The following is a 24,668-nucleotide window of genomic DNA, read 5'->3' on the forward strand; positions in this document are numbered from 1 at the left end:
TTCTCTGATGAGTGTTTTATTGGCTGTGGGTTTGTCATAAAGGGCTTTAATTATGTTGAGATACATTCCCTCTAAAGCCATTTCATTAAGAACTTTTATCATGAATGGATGTTGAATTTTGTCAAATACTTCTTCTGCATTTATTAAGATGATCACGTGGGCTTTTTTGACTTATATGTGTAATGTAAAATATGGCACAAAAGAACTTATCTACAATGCAGAAACGGACTTGTAGACATGGAGAACAGACTTGTGGTCACCAAGGGGGAGGTGGGAGGAAATGGGATGGATTGGGAGTTTGGGGTTAGTAGATGCAAACTATTGCATTTAGAATGGATAAATGACAAGGTCCTACTCTATAGCATAGGGAACTATATCTAATTTCCTGTGATAGACCTTGATGGAAAATAAGATTTAAAAAAAGAATGTACATATATATATGTATATATATACACACACACATATATATACATATATATATATGACTGAGTCACTTTGCTGTACATCAGAAATTGGCACACTGTAAATCAACCATACTTTAATAAAAAATAAAGTAAGTATGTATCTTTTAAGCTGCATATTTGTTAGTGTCATTTTTTAATGAAGTCTGACAGTCCTGGGCTCTTACAAGGATGACTTAATTCATCTGTATTTAATTTAATTACATATATTCCTGGGTTTTTATCTGTCATCTTACAATCTGTTTTCTATTGACACATCTGTCTTTTATACATATTTTCCTTTCTTTCTTTTGGTCTAAACAAATATTTTTATTAATCTATACTTCCCTTTTTAACTTGCTGAATATATACTTTCACTATTATTTCAGTTGTTACTCTAGAGATTACAACATGCATCCTGACTTACTATAACCTAATATAAATTTTACACTTAACTAACCAAACCAGAACACAGAATATCTTAATGCCATGTAAGTCCATCCTGACTTTCTTTAGGATCATTCTCTTCTGCCTAAGAAATTCCCTGGTGGTATTTCTATTAGTGAAAATGCACTGTTGATAAATTCTCTCAATTTCTATTTTCCCAAACTATTTATTTCACTTTAATTTTAAAAGGATGCTTTCACTGGGTATAGAATTCTAGGTTGGCATCTCCAGCAATTAAAAATGTCATTCCATTGTGTACAGGGATGTGGTTTCCTTTGAAAATATCCCTCTTAGAGGTTCACAAAGCATCCTGAATATGCGGGTTCATGCTCTCAATGTTTCATGAGAAATATTTTTAGATATTGTTTCTGACCAAGTCATTCACTTTTCTCCTTCTTCTATATTCAGATTGTATATAGGACAGATCCTTTAACCAGATCCAGAATGTCATTTACACTCTTTTCTGTTTTAGTCAATTTTTTTCCTCTCTGTGCTTCAGTTTGGACATTTTCTATTAACTTGCCTCCTAGTCATTAATCATATCATCTACTAAATCCAGTATGTTTTTCAACACATCCACTGAGTTCTTACCACCAATTTTTTTTTCTTCTATAATGTTTGATACACACACACACACACACACAACACATCTCTAGACTAATCCTCTACCTTCTTACCTCTTTTGTTCTTTTTTTCTCTATGTACCCAAACATAATAATCATAAAGTCCTTGTCTACTAACTCTAATAACTGGATCACCTGTGTTTTTGCTTTCTATTATTTTGTTTTCTCTTGGTTTTGGTCAAATGTTCCTGTCTCTTCACATACTTAGTCATTTTTTTTTAACTGAATGCTGATTGATAAGAGGCTCCAAATGATAAGAAGTCTGCCTCCTTGCTCTTCTGGGCAGGTAGAGCAGAAGGTAAATTATATTAATTCATAAGGAACTGAGAAAACTAGAGGCGGCCTATGGACTTGGAAAGCTCTGATCCATTTCTGATTTGCCTCTAATCTAAGACTTGACTCCACAGCTTTCAACTGAGGGCATGACTGGTCTTTGTCACTTCACCTCAGCTGATGGCTTGGCTTTTCAGACATGTTTGGCTAGCTCCCATCATAGAACTTGGCAAATATCTTGAGAGAGAGACTGACTGTGTGTTTAAGACCCTTCAAGCTTTGAATTCTGTCCCTACAGCCTCATGAAACAAGGGTTCTATACACCTTGAGTTTCAACTTCTAGTTAAAACTAACATGGGAACCCCAAGTAAAAAGCAGCTGCAGTAAATGCCAATTTACCACTCATTTCAGGGTTTTCAACTCTCATCGCTGGTGTTCTCAGACCACTCCACCCCTACCCACACCCCAGGCCTAAGAATAGGTTTCTGTCTTCTAATCACCCCAAAATTCAAGAGTTTCTATTCTGCTTGTCAGTGGCTTCTGCTTGTAGATAAACTGACTACAAATTTTAGGCCCACTCAGGTCTCTAATTTTGTAGCTCCCCTGAGCAACAATCAAAAACTCTGCTGCTCGAGCACTATTTATAATAGCCAAGACATGGAAACAACCTAAATGTCCATTAATGGATGAACAGATAAAGAAGTGGTGGTACACACATACAATGGAATGTTAGCCATAAAAAAGAACAAAATAATGCCATTTGCAGAAACATGGATGGATTTAGAAATTATCATACTAAATGAAGTCAGAAAGAGAAAAACAAATACCTATGATATAACTTATATGTGGAATCTATGGCACAAGTGAACCTACCTACAAAACAGAAAAAGACATACAAATATGGGGAGTTCCCGTCGTGGCGCAGTGGTTAACGAATCCGACTAGGAACCATGAGGTTGCGGGTTCGGTCCCTTGCTTGCTCAGTGGGTTAACGATCCGGCGTTGCCATGAGCTGTGGTGTAGGTTGCAGACACGGCTCGGATCCCGCGTTGCTGTGGCTCTGGCGTAGGCCGGTGGCTACAGCTCCGATTCAACCCCTAGCCTGGGAACCTCCATATGCCGCGGGAGCGGCCCAAGAAATAGCAACAATAACAACAACAAAAAGACAAAAAAAAAAAAAAAAAAAAAAAAAAAAAGACATACAAATATGGAGAACAGTCTTATGGTTGCCAAGGGTGGGGGTGGATAGGTGGCTGGACTGGGAGTTTGGGATTAGCAGATGCAAACTGTTACATATAGGATGGATAAACAACAAGGTCACACTGCATAGCACAGGGAACTATATTCAATATCCTGTGATAAACCACAGTGGAAAAGAATATGAAAAAGAACACATATATGTATAACTAAGTCACTTTACTGTATAGCAGAAATTTACACAACACTGTAAATCAATTATACTTCAATAAAATTTTTAAACCAAAACAAAAAAAACCCTGCTGCTTGGATGGGCCTGGACAGTATCACATGTAGTGAAAGATGTCAGACAAGGATAAATACTGTGTGTTATCACTTACATACAGAATCTAAAAAATAAAACAAACTAGTGAATATAGCAGAAAAGAAACAGACTTGCAGATACAGAGAATAATTTAGTGATTACCAATGAGGAGAGGAAAGAGGGTGGGGCAAGAGAGGGAGGGAAGTACAAATTACTACGTAAAAAATAAAAGCGACAAAGCTATATTGTACAGCACAAGGAATACAGCCAATATTTCATTACTTTAAATGGTATATAACCTATAAAAATTTTGAATCACTATGTTGTGCACCTGAAACTAATATAATTATTATAAATCAACTACACCTCAATAAAAAACTAATTTATTAAAAAAAAAAAACCCTCCTGCTTTCTCTGTCCCCAAGCGACTGCTCAGGCTTATAAGTTTCAAACCATGCTTCGAAGATTAAGTAAAAAGTATGACTATGTTCTTAAAACATAGTTAAATTCAGGTTACATAAACCAATGTTCCAGAGTCCTTTTACTATGCACTGTATGCCAATGTGTATGTTCAATAAATTATTTTTTCCTTCAATAGGCTTTTCTTGATTAGGTATTCCAAAAGATGCATTTTAATGTTGAGTTTAACACATAATGAATAAAGTTGAGAAATCTAATTTTATCATAAGACAAAAACAACCAATAGGAGTTCCCAGAAACAAATCTGACTAGTATCCCTGAGAATGTAGGTTCGATCCCTGGCCTCGCTCAGTGAATTAAGTATTTGGTGTTGCTGTGAACTGTGGTATAGGTCACAGACACGGCTGGGATCACAGACATGGCTGGGATCTCATGTTGCTGCGGCTGTGGCCAGTGGCCGCAGCTCCAACTCAACCCCTAGCCTGAGAACTTCTATATGCCACAGGTGCAGCCCTTAAAAAAATAAAATAAACCAGTGATAAAACACAGCACTAACTGAAAGAGACAATAAGCCTAAATGGATTAGTATAGAATTCATAAGGATAAAGAAGAAAAGCTGAACTGTAGTTAAAAAACAACAAACAAAAAATTATGTTGAATATGAGTGTTTGGCTATAGAAGCCTCTTCTTTAAAATTATCTCCAATTCCTAGAAAAGATGCCAAGTATCAACCCTTTTCTCTTGACACATGGGAGGAAAACAGAAGATGTACCATGATCAGCAATGAAGAGAGGCACAAATAGACCTGACATAATCAAGAAATGAAAAACTGGCTTTCACTGGCATAACTGGAGGGTTATCAACTAGAAAAATAATATGATGAAAGCACCCAACCCAAAACTAAAAGATTGATATCAAGAGGTCAGAGGTCTGTTGCATTACTTTCTCATCCAGTAGAGGCCTTTAGGCTCCTCTTTCATCTTCTTCCTTAGGGCAGTAGGAGCCCAAAAGAAACAAGGTCTACATTTCAGGAGCACAAAAAGATGCTACCAGTAGACTTAATAAAGGGTAGGGGTAATAGAGGGAAGGAGGGAGGGGTTGTCCAAAGAAACAGATGGATATAAATATAAATAATTTGTCAGTTCTTCTTTCTTTGGCTTTTCCTCACTTTACTTTCATGGTTAGCAACTTGGAGGGTTATTTTCTTTGTGTTTTACCATAAGCTGCTACAAATATTTTTAAATGTATAATGTATATAAATATGTAAATAAGGCTTAAAAGTACTTGTCCTGTCCTGGAGTTCCCTGGTGGTACAGCCAGCGAAGGATCTGGCATTGTCACGGCAGCAGCTCAGGTTCAATCCCTGTGCTATACCATAGTAACAGCCAAAACAAAACAAAAAAGTGCTTGTTCTAACCATCTATCCCCAAGCAAAAGCACCATTCTTATTATGAATACAAACCCCAAGAGAGGGAGAGGGAGACATGTTGCAAAGAAAAAGCCTGCTCTGGAGCAAAGTCTATCAGCCCCAGTTTAGCCATGATTTGGAATATTTGGCTCTTTGAACAAAACACAATGTCTGACTTGATTTGAAAATGCCCGCAGGAGTTCCCTCTGTGGAGCAGCAGGTTGAGGACCCAGTGTTGCTGAAGCTGTGGTTGCAGGTTGCAGCTACAGCTGGGAACCAGTCCCTGGCCTGGGAACTTCCATATGCTGTGGGTGAGGCCTTTTAAAAAAAGAGAGAGAGAAAAAAAGAAAAAATACATGCAGCGCAGACAAATAAGACCAACATGTACACAAAAAAAGAGCTTAACCTTCCTTATATATCAGTTTGGTAACAGATGCACTTCTATTATCTAGACATTAGTATAAAGGGTTATCAGCTACAATCAAGTAAATGAAATCTAAACAATATTCTAGAGAGGGGACTACGTGAATCCTATGAATAGTAATAATGAGATCAATCTAAACAGGTGACTTCGAAAATTGAAGGTCGGAGCCAGAATCCCACAACCTGACATTAAATTGTGATCCACAGTGCTGAAACTATATAAAGGAAGTTTTGTGTTTTTTTTAATAATCTTTCTCCATCTCTTTTGGAAAGGGGACAAAAGAGAATTCAGCAAAATCATTTAGGGGTCTATATTAAACCTAGCTTATGGAATGCTAACCAATAAGAAAAAAATGCAGGTGGTTTCAACATCCCTAATACGTTCTCATTTGCTTTGGTCCATTACTCACACAACTCAGTCCAAACTGGCTGCAAGAAGGACAATACTACACACTGTGATACTTTGAACAGAGAACTATAGGAAGGAAAAATCTCAAGTGATGTGTTTCCTTGAGCATTAAGTTAAATATACATTTCCTTCAGGGTGTCAATTTTAAAGTTTCAAAGAAGTTGGAAATGCTCATGAAGCTTGAAATTTCAAAACAAAGAATTCTTGGCAAAGAACCAATCAGTTCAGCCTGGGATTTTGAGGAAATGACACTATTGACGCTACATTCATACCTTACAAACTGTATCTACATCCCAAGGAATTATAGTCCTCAGATCAATGACCTCACAGGACACTCCAAGCTTCTCCCGAGCCATGGAAGCAACCTCTCGGATCACATGAACCTGAAATGAGGAAGAATGATCACAGAAAAAAATCAGGTGAATGCTGATACCCTTAATGGAGTCAGTGTATAAACTCAGGGGAATGGATTTGCCACAAGAATTGCATTTGAAACCCACTTTCTACCAAAATAACCAAGCGGAGCTCAGTGGGTTAAGGATCCAGCATTGCCATGAGCTGCGGTATAGGTCAGCCTTGGCTTGGATCCTGGATCCACATGGCTGTGGCTGTGGCTGTGGTATAGACCGGCAGCTGCAGCTCTGATTCGACCCCTGCCTGGGAACTTCTATATGTTGCACCTAGAGCCCTAAAAAGACAAAATAAAAAAAGAAAGAGAGAGAGAAAAAATAACCAAACAGATGTCTAGAAAACAGCTGGAAAGGAGTTCTTAGAGAAAGAGGAGGCAGCCGTTTGTCCGAGATACTGGTTTCAATGATATCAGCACACAAACGGTAAAGAGAGTCAGAAGGGTAGGCTGAGCGTCTAGAGAAGGATAGGACGAGGAAGGGCACAGATCATGGGACCTTGTGGAGGACCAACATTTGAAAGGAAAGTGGAGGATGATGCACTCACTTTAAAAACAAAATAAAAAAGAAAAGGAGGAGGAAGGACGAGGATAGTTAAAGAAACAGAAGGAAAATCAGGAGACAATATATAGAAAATCATGTATGCGAAGTTTCTGAAAGTTGCAAAGTACTACAGAATGTAAAGAATCTTTCATTCAATCAAATAATAATTATGGCGAAAAAAGATATTAAGTCCAAGGCAGCAATACTTAAGATATTAAGTCCAAGGATATGTAAGGAGCACTTCAAAAGAGAGGGTCTTTAATGAATACACTTTTATAAACTCTCAACATATTTTTAATGGCTTCACCATAGGCAAAGATATTGAAATATGACTGCAAAGGCATCCCACCTCCCACCTGCAATCAGAAATTGGTACCAGATACAGATGTAGTGCCAGACATGACTTAACTTGAGCTAAAATGAAGGCATTTTCATTTCTTTGTAGAATCAGAATTTAAAAGTGACTGACAAGGGATTAATCTCCAAAATTTATAAACACCTTCTGCAGCTCCATACCAAAAAAAAACCAACCCCATCAAAAAATGGGCAGAAGATCTAAACAGATAATTCTCCAAAGAAGACATACAGATGGCCAAAAAACACATTAAAAGATGTTCAACATCACTCATTATTAGAGAAATGCAAGTCAAAACCACTATGAGGTACCACCTTACACCAAAAAGTCTACAAACAATAGATGCTGGAGAGAGAGTGGAGAAAAAGGAATCCTATTACACTGTTGGTGGGAATGTAAATTGTGCAACCACTGTGGAAAATAGTATGGAGATTCTTCCAAAAAATAAAAATAGAATTATCATTTGATCCAGCAGTCCCACTCCTAGGCATTTATCCAGAAAAAACCATGACTCGAAAAGACATGCATACTCCAATGTTCATTGCAGCACTATATACAATAGCCAAGACATGGAAACAACTTCTTTTTTTTTTCTTTCTTTTTTTTTTTTTTTTTTTTTTTTCTCTTCCCACTGTACAGCAAGGGGGTCAGGTTATCCTTACATGTATACATTACAATTATAGTTTTTCCCCCACCCTTTCTTCTGTTGCAACATGAGTATCTAGACAAAGTTCTCAATGCTATTCAGCAGGATCTCCTTGTAAATCTATTCTAGGTTGTGTCTGATAAGCCCAAGCTCCCGATCCCTCCCACTCCCTCCCCCTCCCATCAGGCAGCCACAAGTCTCTTCTCCAAGTCCATGATTTTCTTTTCTGAGGAGATGTTCATTTGTGCTGGATATTAGATTCCAGTTATAAGTGATATCATATGGTATTTGTCTTTGTCTTTCTGGCTCATTTCACTCAGGATGAGATTCTCTAGTTCCATCCATGTTGCTGCAAATGGCATTATGTCATTCTTTTTTATGGCTGAGTAGTATTCCATTGTGTATATATACCACCTCTTCCGAATCCAATCATCTGTCGATGGACATTTGGGTTGTTTCCATGTCCTGGCTATTGTGAATAGTGCTGCAATGAACATGCGGGTGCATGTGTCTCTTTTAAGTAGAGTTTTGTCCGGATAGATGCCCAAGAGTGGGATTGTGGGGTCATATGGAAGGTCTATGTATAGATTTCTAAGGTGTCTCCAAACTGTTCTCCATAGTGGCTGTACCAGTTTACATTCCCACCAGCAGTGCAGGAGGGTTCCCTTTTCTCCACACCCCCTCCAGCACTTGCCATTTGTGGATTTATTAATGAGGGCCATTCTGACTGGTGTGAGGTGGTATCTCATGGTAGTTTTGATTTGAATTTCTCTTATAATCAGCGATGTTGAGCATTTTTTCATGTGTTTGTTGGCCATCTGTATATCTTCTTTGGAGAAATGTCTATTCAGGTCTTTTGCCCATTTTCCCATTGATTGATTGGTTTTTTTGCTGTTGAGGTGTATAAATTGCTTATATATTCTAGAGATTAAGCCCTTGTCAGTTGCATCATTTGAAACTATTTTCTCCCATTCTGTAAGTTGTCTTTTTGTTTTCTTTTGGGTTTCCTTTGCTGTGCAAAAGCTTTTCAGTTTGATGAGGTCCCATGGGTTTATTTTTGCTCTCATTTCTATTGCTTTGGGAGACTGACCTGAGAAAATATTAATGATGTTGATGTCAGAGAGTGTTTTGCCTATGTTTTCTTCTAGGAGTTTGATGGTGTCCTGTCGTATATGTAAGTCTTTCAGCCATTTGGAGTTTATTTTTGTGCATGGTGTGAGGGTGTGTTCTAGTTTCATTGCTTTGCATACAGCTGTCCAGGTTTCCCAGCAATGCTTGCTGAATAGACTTTCCTTTTCCCATTTGATGTTCTTGCCTCCCTTGTCAAAGATTAATTGACCATAGGTGTCAGGGTTTATTTCCGGATTCTCTATTCTGTTCCATTGGTCTGTCTGTCTGTTTTGATACCAGTACCACACTGTTTTGATGACTGTGGCTTTGTAGTATTTCTTGAAGTCTGGGAGGGTTATGCCTCCTGCTTGGTTTTTGTTTCTCAGGATTGCTTTGGCGATTCTGGGTCTTTTGTTGTTCCATATAAATGTTTGGATTGTTTGTTCTAGTTCTGTGAAAAATGTCCTGGGTAATTTGATAGGGATTGCATTGAATCTGTAGATTGCTTTGGGTAGTATGGCCATTTTCACAATATTGATTTTTCCAATCCAGGAACATGGAATATCTTTCCATTTCTTTACATCTTCTTTGATTTCTTTGATTAAAGTTTTATAGTTCTCGGCATATAGGTCCTTTACCTCCTTGGTCAGGTGTATTCCGAGGTATTTGATTTTGTGTGGTACAATTTTAAAAGGTATCGTATTTTTGTATCCCTTTTCTAATGTTTCATTGCTGGTATACAGAAATGCAACTGACTTCTGAATGTTAATCTTATATCCTGCCACTTTGCTGAATTTATTAGTCAGTTCAAGGAGTTTTGGGGTTGAGTCCTTAGGGTTTTCTATGTATAGTATCATGTCATCTGCATACAGTGACAGTTTGATCTCTTCCCTTCCTATATGGGTGCCTTTATTTCTTTTGTTTGTCTAATTGCTGTGGCTAAGACTTCCAAAACGATGTTGAAGAGCAGTGGTGAGAGTGGGCATCCCTGTCTTGTTCCAGATTTGAGTGAGAAGGCTTTCAGTTTTTCCCCATTGAGGATTATATTTGCTGTGGGTTTATCATAAATGGCTTTGATTATATTCAGGAATGTTCCCTCTATACCCACTTTGGCGAGGGTCTTGATCATGAATGGATGTTGAACTTTGTCAAAGGCTTTTTCTGCGTCTATTGAGATGATCATATGATTTTTGATCTTTTTTTTTGTTAATGTGGTATATGATGCTGATTGATTTGCATATGTTGAACCATCCTTGTGAACCTGGGATGAACCCTACCTGGTCATGGTGTATAATTTTTTTGGTATGTTGTTGGATTCGGTTGGCTAAGATTTTGTTGAGAATTTTTGCATCTATATTCATCAATGATATTGGGCGATAGTTTTCTTTTTTGGTGGTATCTCTGTCTGGTTTTGGAATGAGGGTGATGGTGGCATCATAGAATGTCTTTGGGAGTATTCCTTCTTCTTCAACCTTTTGAAAGAGTTTAAGGAGGATGGGCACCAATTCCTCTTTAAATGTTTGATAAAATTCACGTGTGAAGCCATCTGGTCCTGGACTTTTATTTGTAGGGAGTGATTTTATGACCTCTTCAATTTCATTTCTAGTGATCGGTCTGTTCAGTTGGTCTGTTTCTACTTGATTCAGTTTTGGCAGGCTGTAAGATTCTAGAAAATTGTCCATTTCTTCCAGATTGTCAAACTTGTTGCCATACAGTTGTTCATAGTATTCTCTTATGGTTGTTTGTATTTCTGCTGTATCCGTTGTGATTTCTCCTTTTTCATTTATAATTTTGGTGATTTGGGTTCTTTCTCTCCTCTTTTTAGTGAGTCTGGCCAGGGGTTTGTCAATTTTGTTCACCTTTTCAAAGAACCAGCTCTTGGTTTTATTAATTTTCTCTATTGTTTTTTGAGTCTCTATTTTATTGATTTCTTCTTTGATCTTTATAATTTCCTTCCTTCTGCTGACTTTAGGACTTTTTTGTTCTTCTTTTTCTAATTCGTTTAGGTGGAGGGTTAAGTTGTCAATTTGGGATCTTTCTTCTTTTTTGAGAAAGGCCTGTATTGCTATAAATTTCCCTCTGAGCACTGCTTTCGCAGCATCCCATAGGTTTTGAGAGGTTGTGTCTTCATTATCATTTGTTTCAAGGTAGTTTTTAATTTCCTTCTTGATTTCCTCATTGACCCATTGGTTTTTTAGTAGCATGTTGTTTAGTCTCCATGGAGTAGGTTTTTTCTCTTTCCTTTTCCCATGGTTGATTTCTAATTTCATGGCATTGTGGTCAGAGAAGATACTTGAGATAATTTCTACGCTCCTAAATTTATTGAGATTCTCTTTGTGTCCCAATATGTGGTCGATTCTTGAGAATGTTCCATGAGCATTTGAGAAGAATGTGTATTCTGATTTTTTGGATGTAGTGTTCTGAAGATATCAATTAAGTCTAACTTTTCTTTTGTTTCCTTTAGGATCTCTGTTGCTTTATTGGTTTTCTGTCTAGAGGATCTGTCCATTGATGTGAGGGGGATATTAAGGTCTTCTACTATGATTGTATTCTCATCAATATCTCCCTTTATGTCTGTTAATATTTGTTGTATGTATCTAGGTGCTCCTATATTTGGGGCATATATGTTGATGATAGTAACATCCTCTCCTTGGATGGATCCCTTAATCATTAAATAGTGTCCTTCTTTGTCTTTATGTCTTTTGTTTTAAAGTCTATTTTGTCTGATATGAGCGTTGCGACTCCTGCTTTTCTGTCATATCTATTGGAGTGAAATATTTTTCCCCACCCTTTCACTTTCAATCTATATGTATCTTTTGTCCTAAGGTGAGTTTCTTGTAGGCAGCATATTGAAGGTTTTTGCCTTTTTATCCACTCAGCCACTCTGTGTCTTTTGATTGGGGCGTTCAGTCCATTGACATTTAAGGTGATAATTGATAGATGATTATTTATTGCCATTTGAACCTCGAGTTTCAGGTGATTCTATGGTTCTCCATTCTTCCTTTTTTTTTTTTTTTTTTTTTTGGTTGGATGGTCTCCTGTTATTATCTGCTCGAGTGTATTTTTTTTTTCATTTTTTTCAAATGCAATATTTGTTTTTGGCTTGTGGTTGCCCTGTTTTTTAAGTATGCTAACCCCTTCCCATAATTGTGTGTTTTAGCCTGATGGTCCTGTAAGTTCAAACACTTCATTACTATATTAAAATTAAGAAGAGAAACATACAAACAAACAAAAAGGGTTATTTACTTCCTAACATCCCTTGCCCACATTTTATGGTTTTGATGACTCTTTTTTATTTTTTTCTTTTTAATTTTATTTTGTTTGAAGCATGTTCATGATTAAATCTGTACACTGGCTTATTTGAGTGACTGCTCTCTGATTGTGGTTTCCTCAGTCCTAGTTCTTCCTCTTCTTCTTCTTCTTTTTTTTTTCTTTTCTTTTTTCTTCCCTTTCCTTCCTTTCTTTTCGGTTTAGAGAAGCCCTTTCAATATTTCCTTTAACCTGGGTTTTGTGTTGCTGTATTCTTTAAGTTTTTGTTTGTTGGGAAAAATTTTCATTTCCCCTTCTATTTTAAATGATATTCTTGCTGGATAGAGTATTCTAGGTTGCATATTTTTTCCTTTGAGCACTTTAAATATCTCTTGCCATTCCCTCCTGGCCTGTAGTGTTTCTGTAGAGAAATCAGCTGATATTCTTATGGGGGTTCCCTTGTAGGTAACATTCTGGTTTTCCCTTGCTGCCTTTAGGATCCTCTCTTTATCACTAACTTTTGCCATTTTTATTATGATGTGTCTTGGTGTGGGTCTGTTTGGGTTCAGTTTGTTTGGGGCCCTCTGTGCTTCTTGTATCTTGAATCCAGTATCCTTTAGATTTGGGAAGTTTCCAGCAATAATTTCTTCAAATATATTTTCCATTCCCTTATCTTTTTCTACTCCTTCTGGAATTCCTATTATGCGTAGATTGGCCTGCTTTATATTATCCCATAGGTCTCTTATATTGCTTTCCAGTTTTTTGATTCGGTTTTCTGTCTGTTGACCAGATTGAGTGATTTCCTTTATTCTATCTTCCATATCACTGATTCGTTCTTCTGCATTATTCATTCTGGTTTTTACTGCCCCTAGTTCAGTTTACATCTCTGCAAATGAATGTTCTAGTTTTTCTTGGCTCCTCCTTATATTTTCTAGTTCCTTTCTGAGGGTATCTGCATTACTGTTCATATCTTCTCTTAATTCCTTCAGTATTTTCACTCTTTCTCTTTTGAACTCCAGGTCTGTCTGACTACAGAGATCTGTTTCATTGTTGACTGTTTTAAGTGAGTTCTCCTGTTGGTTTGACTGGGGGTGGTTTCTCAGCTTCTTCATCTTGCTTCTTGTTTTCTTTCTCCTGAGGGAGTTGTACTCTCCATTATCAGGCAGTGTTTGCCTTGTCACTGCCGTGGAATATTTCCTGAGGGCTGGCGTTGTTGGTCAATCTTTTTTGAGGCAGTGTGGCTTTTATGGAGTGTTGATGGGCTAACAGTGTTTCTTTGAAGCAAAGGAGGACTTCCTGAGGGCAGACAGGACTGGGAGGTCCACACCACGATGGTAGCAGATTTCACTTGGTCATGCAGAGCTTGCTCTGGTGTTTTTGGGCTGTGGGGTTCTTGCAGGGGGTTGGCGGTGTTGGGCAGCTGCTCCTCAGGAGTGTAGCACCCCCTGGTTGCTGGAGCAGCTATCTGGGTCACTGAGAACCTAAGAGGCTCTTCCCTGGGGCAGCCCAACTCAGAAGGACAGCCTGAGAATGTAGGTGGATCTTTTCACAGTCAGGCCGAGCTTGTTGCAGCTTTTCTGGGCTGCAGGGGCTCTTCCAGGGGGCTGGTGGTGCTGAGCAGTTATTTCGTGGGAGTGGGGCACCCCCTGGGGGCTTGGGCAGGTAGCACGGCCACTGGAAACCCAAGAGGCTCCTCCCCAGGGCAGCCCGACTCAGAAAAACCGTCTGAGATCTTTTCCCGACTCGGCCAGGCTTGTTGCAGCTTTTCTGGGCTGCAGGGGGTCCTGCCTGGAGCTGGCAGTCCTATGCAGCTGATCCACTAGAGCATCCCCTGGGGGCTTGGGCGTTGGAAACCCAAGAGGCTCCTCCCCGGGGCCACCTGACTCAGAAAAACCATCAGAGAATTAGGCCGATCTATTCATGGCCTGCCTAAGCTTGTTCTAGCTTTTCTGGGCTGCAGGCCTTTTCTCGGGGGCTGGTGGTGTTTGGTGCTGTTCTGCGGAAGTGTAGCCCCTCCAAAGGGCAAGCAGGCCTGTGCAGGGACAGCCCCTGCGGTGGTAGGCTTCAGGCAATTGTTGAGGCCAGCCCTCCTGGATGGCAGGCAGCCCCAGGTCCGGTGAGAGCGTAGGGGGTGGCGGGGGTGGGGGGAGGGGATGCACTGGGAAGCACAGCTTTCAGCTAGCTAGCAGGCCTGTGAGCTTGCTGTGGCGTGGGGGGGATTCTATGGGGACCCACCCCTTCTTTCCCCTCCCCAGCACGGGCGCAGACCAGGCTCTTCTCCCAGGTTCCCTCTGATGCGGCTTTCCACTTCCCCGCCCCTAGAGTACTGTTCCCTTCCTCTGCGACAGCTTTGTTTTCTAGTCTCCCAGGCAGTCTCTGCCCGGTCAAATGGTTTCTAGACCTCCCAAGCAGTTTCCGCTCTGCCCCGCCTCCCCAGCCCGGGGACTAACCTCTGGAGGCGAGGTCTCGGTGCCCAACCCCCACCCAGGCGTCTCAATTTTTGGTGACTGTGCCCGTAGTTCAGATGGTCTGTTCGGTTCTTGATCAGCTTTTCCGTACTCCAACTTACTGCTACACTCTTCTCTGCATCTGGAGATCCCTCCGGTTTGTTTGATCTTTCCCCTGGTAGGTGACTTTCCAGGGTGCGGGATCCCTTTCTCCTCTGCAGTTCCCTTTCGGAAGCGCCCATCCCGCTCGGATTCACCTTCTCTCACTCTCCTTTCTCCCGTTCTGCCCAGTAATGTCATGAACTTCTTGCCATTATTGGAGTTTAGGTTCTTCTGCCAGCGATTGGTTGCTGTTCTGTGCGAGTCATTTATTCTGTAGATGTGCTTTTTTTTGTTGTGTTTGTGGGAGAGGGCGAGCGTGTCCCCCTACTCCTCTGCCATCTTGTCCTCTCTCCTGATGGGTGGTTTTCTTCATGGGTCGGAAACAACTTCTATGTCCACTGACAGAGGAGTGGATAAAGAAGATGTGGTACACGCACACAATGGAATATTACTCGGCCATTAAAAGGAACGAAATAACAGCATTTGCAGCAACATGGATGGACATAGAAATTATTAGACAATGAGAACCAACATCGAATGCTATCACTGACATGTGGAATCTAAAAAAAGGGCACAGTGAACTTCTTTTCAGAACAGATACTGACTCACAGACTTTGATAAACATGATTTCGAAAGGAGACAGGTTGTGGGGGGATGCACTGAGGGTTTGGGGTGGAAATATTATAAAATTTGGTTGTGATCATCATCGTACAACTATAAATGCAATAAAATTCACTGAGTAATAAAGAAAAAAAATGAGAGTTTCCCAACACCAGATGGGCATGACCAGCTGGTATGACCACTACTGACCTGAGTGCCCCAGGCAACAAGAGTCACATCACTCCCTTCTTGGATGACTTCGGCCTGGGACAGAGGGATAGTGTATGGTTCTATGGGAACCTGTTCCACTGAATATACAAGAAAAAAAAAGGAAAGGTTAGTTATTTTTCCTCATGTGACACTTGTGCATAACAGAATACAAGAACCACATTGTGGCAGAGTTTTATTTGATTTTTTCTCCCCCAAATTCCTTAAATTATTTATGACAGAAAAGTCATTTATTGCATATGCTACACAGATGAAAAGGTCCAAGATAAATTAGCTATCTTGGAACAGAAAAAGGACTTTAGGTAAAAACTAAGAAAACCTTAATAAAGTTGGGGCTTTAGTCAGTATTCATGTATCAACGTTGGTTCATTCACACAGTACCAAGTGTACCGTACTAACATAAGGTTAATTACAGGGGAAATTGAGAGTTCCCTTGTGGCACAGTGGGTTAAAGATCCAGCATTGTCGCTGTTGTGGGGCGTGTTTGATCCTTCGCTCACAAACTTCTGTATGCTGCAGGTGCAGCCAAAAAAAAGTAAAAGAGGAAACTGAGTGTGGGGTGTATGGGAACACTGTAGTATCTTCATACATTTTATGTAAATCTAAAACTATTCTAAAAAATGAAGTTTAAAAAAATTTTAGTATGTCTACTAAAACTTGACTGGACTGTACTAAGTTCTCAGACAAGTTTTCTATCAAGGAGCAAATAAATGCATAGGTGTTTGAAAAACAGGGGCGGGGGGAAAGCAGGGGCCCCTTTTTAAGTATATTTTATTTTTGCATCTTGCAAAATGAACATTTCATCAATCATGGCCGCTGACAACATCTTAATTTTCAAAGCTGAATCCTGCAGACCTCAAAGAGATAAACTGAACTGGATGTACCAGGCCCAAAGGAAGAATAAATGGCTGGTATTCCAGAGAAAATCATTTCGTGATGTTCATGATGTCTCTCTCTGCCCAGTCAAGTGCAAATAACATAGAATCGACTGAATTTAAGAGGTAATAGGAAGATGAATTTTTAAGTGAAACAGAGTAGGATGTTGATGGAATTAGCCAGTTATGCTGGGAAGGCCTCTTGATTCCTTTGTGCAACAGTCTAACAATGGAAGTGTGCAGAAAAAAAGGTTGTTCCCTTTTGTTCCTTCTCCACATGGTTTTTTTTTTAATTATCATTGTTATATGAGCTTTTTTTTTTTAATTCAAAGAGCACAGAAGAGTAAAATAAAAGATTCCCTCTGCTCCCCAGTCAGCCCTTCCAACTCCACTGCCCAGAAGTAATGAATACCAACAATTTCTGTGGTGTCTCCAGTGGACAGCTCTCACTCTTTCTGTTGTCCGGACCTCTTAATTATCTACAGTCCTTTGTCAAAAGGCAGGACCCTTGGTCTACTATAGAAGTCAAGTCCACACATTCACTTTCCCAGCTTCCTGGGCAGCTAGAACACAAAACGTGGACTCTGCCAAACAAATGCGACCACCCATGCCAGACTCTGAATGGGAAGCTGATGACACAGAGGACTAGCAAGTATCCAGAATCCATTTCAGAATACTGGTACCAGTGGAGGTCGATCCAGCATCCAAGCTCAGTGGTACCAAATGATTCAGACACACAGTTCTAGGTCCAGTGACAGCTGCTGGGCATCTTTGCAACACTAGTGATGCCAAGAAACTGTGGCATAAGCCTGGTTCTTAGGCACTCCAGAGACCTCTGAGCTATTCACGATCCTTCAGTTAATCTCTTCTGCTAATATTGGCTAGGTGATCTCATCCCTTGAAAACTAACTGATTCACAATCTTTCTGATATTTATAATAGTTCAATATGCACAGATAGTTGACCCTTGAACAACGTGGAGGTGAGGGGCATAAACATCCATGCAAATATCTGAGTATAACTTACAGCTGGCCCTCTGCATCCTAGATTCCACATCTGCAGATTCAGCCAACTGTGGACCACAGTACCACATAGCACTTAACTACTGAGAACAGTTCACATACAATTGGACCTGTGCAGTTCAAATCCATGTTGTTCAAGGGTCAACTACATGTGACATATGTAAATCTTATTTCCACAAATAGAATCATACTGTACTCCCTCTGTAGAAACCTTCTTCAACCTCCTTTCACCACTTAGCAATATAACTTAGTTACGTTTTCATATCAAAGTATAGTTTTGGAAATCCTAGTTTAAGTAAAAACTATCAAATTTAATGGTGCTGTTATCAGTGATAGGCAGGAAATTTTTATTCCTTGTAATTTTGGGTATTCCCAATCCAATGACTTTTCTATAACCAGTGCCAGAGAGATAAGTTTTAAATTACCAATATATTTAAGTACATAGATAAATAGAGATAAATAAATTTTAAAAATAGTAAGACCTATAAAACTACCTTTATGGGTAAACCTCAATGCAGATGACAACTGAGCTAACAAACCCAAGGCATGTACAAGCATTTAAAGCATATTTTTAAAGTTTTTGTGTAGCACACAAGATATGTTGTCAGATACCTTCAACACTCTAAACCAGGGGTGAGCAAATCGAAACTTTTGTAAACAATGTTTTATTGGCACCAATCATGTCCATTTATTTACATATAATCTATGGCTGTTTCTGCTGAGTGGTTGCAAGAGGCAGTGTGGCCTAGGAGCCTAAGATACTCACTATCAAACCCTTTACAGAAAATGTTTCCCAGAAGTTCCCTGATGGTCTAGTGGTTAGGAATTGGAACTTTCACCACTGGGGCCCGAGTTTAATTCCTGGTCTGAGAACTGAGATTCTACATAAGCTGCTGTACACTGTGGCCGAGAGAGAGGGAGAGAGAGAGAGAGAGAGAGAGAGAGAAGGGAAGGGAAGGGAAGGGAAGGGAAGGGAAGGAAGGAAGGAAGGAAGGAAGGAAGGAAGAAAGGAAGGAAATGAAATGAAAATAGGAGTTGCTGCTGTGGTACAACAGGATCAGTGGCATCTCTGGAGCACTGGGGTGCAGGCTCAATCCCTGGCCAAGCACAGCAGTAGGTTAAGGATCCGGCATTGCTGCAGCTTCTGCACAGGTCGCAACTATGGCAACGCTTCTGATCCCTAGCCCGGGAACTCCATGAGCCTCAGGATGGCTGGAGAAGGGAAGGGAAGGGAAAAGAGAAGAGAAGGTTTCCCAACTTTAATTCTAAACAGTGCTTTCAGAGGTTAATTCCAGCCTATGCATGGATGGCTTAAATGCAGTATTAGATGGATGCATGGACCAACAGAAATATGGACAGATAGACAAAGGAACAAACAAACAGGGAGACAGCCATATTCAACTAAAATAACACATTTTACTTAGCAGTTCTCAGCTGCTAAACCAAAATGATGGTCAGGAACAATGCTGATAACATCTGGCAAGCATGCCAAAGGTAGCATGCAGGCTCTTTGCCACCACCGTCTTCTTTCCCCAGGCAGCAAGATCTGCATGCCAAAAGCCAAGGCTTGAAGCCAGTACACACTCTGCCTTGCTAGTGAGTTGGTGGCCGGCATTCAAGATTTCTGTCCTTCCTGCCTTGTAAATCAGTTGCCAACTGGTGATTAGCAAATCCCTGGAACACACGACTCTAAGGGCTGGCACATCAAATGAAATGGGCTGGCGTTGCGAACCACCTCCTCTGAAGAACTGCCAGTGTGTGACTAACTGCTTCATGGTATTCAATAAATTACCCAGAATAATAAGACCTCCTCATTACTTTAACAATTAATTAAGGGACAGAGGGGAAACAAAGATTTGTCTTCCATTGAGGAAAAAAAAAAATCATGCCAATAAAGAGTCTTATATTAAATTAAAAACAATCAGGAGTTCCTATGGTGGCTCAGAAGGTTAAGAACTCAACATTGTGTCTGTGAGGATGTGGGTTTGATTCCTGGCCTCACTCAGTGGGTTAAGGATCTGGCATTGCCATAAGCCGTGGCATAGGTTGTAGTTGTGGCTCAGAACCCATGTTGTCGTGGCTGTGGCATAGGCCTCAGCTACAGCTCCAATTCAGTCCCTAGCCTGGGAACTTCCATATACTGCAAGTGCAGCCATAAAAAGAAGAAAAAATAAATAAAAAATAAAATAAAAATAAGAGTACAGTTTTATGGATTAAACCTAAACTTAAGACCAGAAACCATAACACTTCTAGAAGAGAACACAGGCAAAACATTCTTTGCCATAAATCAGAACAATGTTTTTGGTATCTGTCTCCTCAGACAAAAGAAACAAAAGCAAAAATAAAAAAAAAAAAAAATGCGGAGTTCCCGTCGTGGCGCAGTGGTTAACGAATCCGTCTAGGAACCATGAGGTTGCGGGTTCGGTCCCTGCCCTTGCTCAGTGGGTTAACGATCCGGCGTTGCCGTGAGCTGTGGTGTAGGTTGCAGACGCGGCTCGGATCCCGCGTTGCTGTGGCTCTGGCGTAGGCCGGTGGCTACAGCTCTGATTCGACCCCTAGCCTGGGAACCTCCATATGCTGCGGGAGCGGCCCAAGAAATAGCAACAACAACAACAACAACAACAAAAATAATAAATAAAAAAAAAAATAAAATTCACCTTTAAAAAAAAAAAATGCCATCTGATTAAACTTAAAAGTTTTTGCACAGCTCAGGAAACGGTTGAAAAAATGAAAAGACAAGTTACTAAATGGAAGAAAATATTGACAAATGATATGACCAATAAGGGGTTAATATTTAAAATATACATATAGCTCAAATAACTCAATAACCAAAAAAATACCCAGACAACTGATTAAAAATTGGGCAGAAGACCTACAGTCATTTAAAAAAAAAAAAAAATAGGCACATGAAAAAATATTCACCATCAATAGTCATCAGAGAAATGCAAATCAAAACCATAATGAGATATTACCTCATACCTGTCAGAATGGCTGTCATTAAAAAGAACATAAATAACAAACATTGGCAAGGATGTGGAAAAAAGGGAACCCCCCTACACTGTTGATGGGAATGTAAAGTGGTGCAGCCACTGTGGAAAACAGTATGGAGGTTTGTAAAAAAACTAAAAATAGATCTACCATATGACTTAGCAATTGCATTCCTGGGTAAATATCCAGAAAAACCAAAAATACTAACTCAAAACGATACATGCAACTCAATGTTCACAGGAGCATTACTAAAAATAGTCAAGGTATAGAAGCAACCTAAGTGTCCATCAACATATGAATGGATTAAAAAAAGCTGTGATATATAGATATAGATATATTTATATAAAAGCAGGAAAAGGAGTTAGAACATGAATCTCAGGAACAAAAGGGCCCCCTATGCAATCATTGTGCAGATTCCTGTATTCATAGCAGTGGGACTATCGGTATCACTTCATGTTACCACCTGCTGATTATATTTCGATTTTAGCACTAATGAGCATCCCACAGAGAATCTCTTCAGCATCAGAGACTTTGACAAAAATGTGTGGCTTTTTTAAAAAGAGGGAGTTTTCTAAGGCAAAAATTTTTAAAAAAGATGGAATTTTTTTCTCAAATATCAGACAGGATAGATTTTTTTTTTAAGGGCCGCACATGCGGCATATGGAAGTTCTCAGACCAGGGATTGAATGAGATCTGCAACTGCAGCCTATACGACAGCCACAGGAACAGCAGAACCGAACCGTGTCTATGACCTACACCACAGCTTGTGGCAACAACAGGTCCTTAACCCACTGAGCGAGGCCAGAGATCAAATCTGAATCCTCATGGATACCAGTCAATTCTTAACCTGCTGAGCCACAATGGAAACTCCTGGACAGTATAGGTTTTTAAATGTATACTGTATGAGTTTTCTGGTGGCTCGGTAAGTTAAGGATCCGGTGTTGTTACTGCTGTAGCTCAAGTCACTGCTGTAGCACAGGTTCAATCCCTGGCCCAGGAACTTTCACATGCCATAGGTGAGACCCCAAAGAAAAGATTCCAGACTATGAAATTGAAAGAGGCAGTTCCCATCCTCCTAGGGAAGCACACACTCAACTGGGAGTGGAAAAACATGGAAAAAGATGATCAGCAAACAAAAACTGATACAGCAGTGAGGACAAACTGTTCTAGGCAGACAGAGGAAAACAGCAGCCTGACTGTAAGATCGAAGCAGCTTCATCTCCATCAAGGGGACAGCTGATGGGAGTCATAAGTTCTTGGCACAAGAGAAAAATAAAGGATGGATTTCAGGTAGAAAGAAAAGGTGTGTACAAAGAAATGGAGGTGTGAAATGTGTGTGTAGGTGTGTATACACACCTACAAACACATGTAAATACCAATTTACGTGATGTTTAAGGTAAAGGTGAATACTGAAACCTTTAAATTACATTCCCAAGCCCCTAGGAACAACTCCCCAGTGCCTTCTGATTTAATACATTAATAACTCATGTAGAAAGAATCAGCAAGAGAATAATAACTCACTCTTAATGATGTTGGACAAAGTATTATTTCAGAAGAAATAGGGTCACTTCTCTGCTCTGGCGCTAATTTACAGTAATGCTCGTTTCCTCAGAGATGGGAAGCTCGGTTGGGCTTTACCATGGGGCATTATACATGATGCTATGTTAAAGCATAAACGTTCTTTTCAAAAAAGAAAGTAGAGTTCCCATTGTGGCTCAGCAGAAACGAATCCAACTAGTATCCATGGATCCCTTGCCCCGCTCAATGGATTAAGGATCCACATTGCTGTGGCTGTGGTGTAGGCCGGCAGCTGTGGCTCAAATTCAAGCCCTGGCCTGGGAACTTCCATATGCCGCAGGAATAGCCCTAAAAAGCAAAAAGAAAAAAAGTATATTTCTACAATCCATTACTTCATGCTACCTGATGTCTCCGCACCTGAGAAAAATGCTCTCATATGCCAGAAATGACAGTCAGATGGTGGCCAGGGGAATCCACACACACCCAAGGGCCCAGTCCCACCCCTGCCTCTGCATCTAATCTGATGTCTGACAAGGCATCATATGACATCTGTGCCCAGTCTCCCACCTATAAACTGTGGAAAGCAGCCAAATCCTAGGAAAGGAATGAGGACACATTAAATTCATGGCAGCCAATGTTCTTTCAGTCCTTAGGAAGAAAACAGCTTTACAATTTCAAATAAGTCAGCAGTACAGTCATTAAGAGTGGAAAATTTTAACTAAAAAATTAAAAAAAAAAAAAAAGACTGGAAAGTTTTGGAGTTCTCTTGTGGCACAGCAGGTTAAGGATCCAATGTTGTCACTACAGCAGCTTGGGTCACTGCTGTGGTACGGGTCTGATTCCAGGCCCAGGAACATCCATATGCCATGAGCGCAGCCAAAAAGAAAAAAAGAAAAAAAGGACAAGAAAGCCTTCATTCCAGGAATGTTAATCTTATTTCTATTATCATCTGCTGTATAAAACTGATATTAACTATAAATTAATCTCTCTATATGACAGGTGTCCTTTTTCTGAATAAGTACTCTCAGATTTGAGGTTATTAATTATGCTCATAATTTTTTGGTAATTTTCACTATTCCATTAATAGTTACCTATAATGCTGGTGTTAGGAATAAGAATACATGAACAAAGGAACTAAGAGCAATTTCGTCTAGTAATCACTTTAAAATTACTCTCCAAATACCACTGCACCCCATCTTCCCCTGTCCTCTGCCCCTCAAATCACTGAAGATGTAAACATTAACAGTCTAAGCTAGAAAGTCAGTATAGGAGTTCCCATCACAGCGCAGCACAAACGAATCCAACTAGGAACCATGAGGTTTCAGGTTCGATCCCCAGCCTTGCTCAGTGGGTTTAGGATTCGGCGTTGCAGTGAGCTGTGGTGTAGGGTGAAGACTCGGCTCAGATCTGACGTTGCTGTGGTTCTGGCGTAGGCTGGTGGCTACAACTCCGATTAGATCCCTAGCCTGGGAACTTCCATATGCCACAGGTGTGGCCCTGAAAAGATAAAAAAGACCAAAAAAAAAAAAAAAGTCAATATACTGTTACAATATTTCTCTATTAATCTGTATTGATCAATATACCTGTGATAATATTAGTATAATATTACTATATAATTAGAAGGTAAAATTACGTTTCCATAAATAAAAGAGTAAGTGCGAAACTCTGGTATTCTATTCTTGAAGCCATGTTGGTTATTGGGAACAGGTGTGGACAGGATAAATGGAAGGACACCAGAGAAGTGTCCTGGGAGCCACAGCGGTTCAGGGATCACAATTACATGATAATGGAGGCCTTACGGAAAACAGGACTGTAGAAAAGTGAGAGAGCAGGTGAACTGGGGCAAACAGAGGAAAACCACGAAAAAAAGGTAGATCCTTAGGGGTCTGGGATTGGCCTAGGCACACTATTGCATATGGAATGGAAGGTCCACAGACCTACTCTGTAGCACAGGGAGCTCTACCCCATAGTCTGTGCTCATCTATATGGGGAAACAATCTGATTAAAAAAAAAATGGATGTTTGTATATGTGCAACTGAATCACTCTGTTGTACAGCAGAAACAATCACAACATTGTAAATCAATTAAACCTCAATAAAACTTTACAAAAAAGACAGATCCTGAAAAATGAATATAATTAGATGCACAAAGACAAAAAGCTGGCATGCTGCAGATATATATGTATGACTGGGTCACCTTCCTGCACAACAGAAATTGGCACAACATTGTAAATCAACTATACTTTAATTAAAAAATAATTTTTAGGAGTTCCCATTGTGGCTCAGTGGAAACAAATCTGTCTAGTATCCATGAGGGCACAGGTTCGATCCCTGGCCTCACTCAGTGGGTTAAGGATCTGGCAGTGCCATGAGCTGCAGTTAGGTCACAGATGTGGCTCAGATGCTGCATTGCGTGGCTGTAGTGTAGGCCGGCAGCTGTAGCTCTGATTCAACCCCTAGCCTGGGAACCTCCATATGTCACGACGGCGGCCCTAAAAAGGAAAATAAAATAAAAGATAAAAAAATAAAAAATAATTTTTTAAAAAAAGCTGGCATTCTAAGTATTAGGGCACCTTCTATGAGCAACAGCAAAGTTAAAAATGAGGAAGTGAGAACACCACATGTCACGTGACATG

The 24,668-nt window shown here is 39.9% G+C and overlaps 1 protein-coding gene across 2 annotated transcripts in view; it reads right to left on the reverse strand.

Moving 5' to 3' along the window:
* Positions 1-24,668, reverse strand: part of BCKDHB (branched chain keto acid dehydrogenase E1 subunit beta) — a 261,843-nt gene that overhangs the window by 164,446 nt on the left and 72,729 nt on the right. For both annotated transcript variants that reach the window (XM_021082900.1, NM_001123219.1), the window contains 2 exon segments: positions 15,614-15,711; positions 6,217-6,327 (listed from right to left, as the gene is read on the reverse strand). In XM_021082900.1, the coding sequence (XP_020938559.1) occupies positions 6,217-6,327; positions 15,614-15,711 (209 nt within the window).

The sequence above is a fragment of the Sus scrofa genome, chromosome 1 (genome assembly GCF_000003025.6).
Source record: "Sus scrofa isolate TJ Tabasco breed Duroc chromosome 1, Sscrofa11.1, whole genome shotgun sequence".
In the NCBI taxonomy this organism is placed as follows: Eukaryota; Metazoa; Chordata; class Mammalia; order Artiodactyla; family Suidae; genus Sus; species Sus scrofa.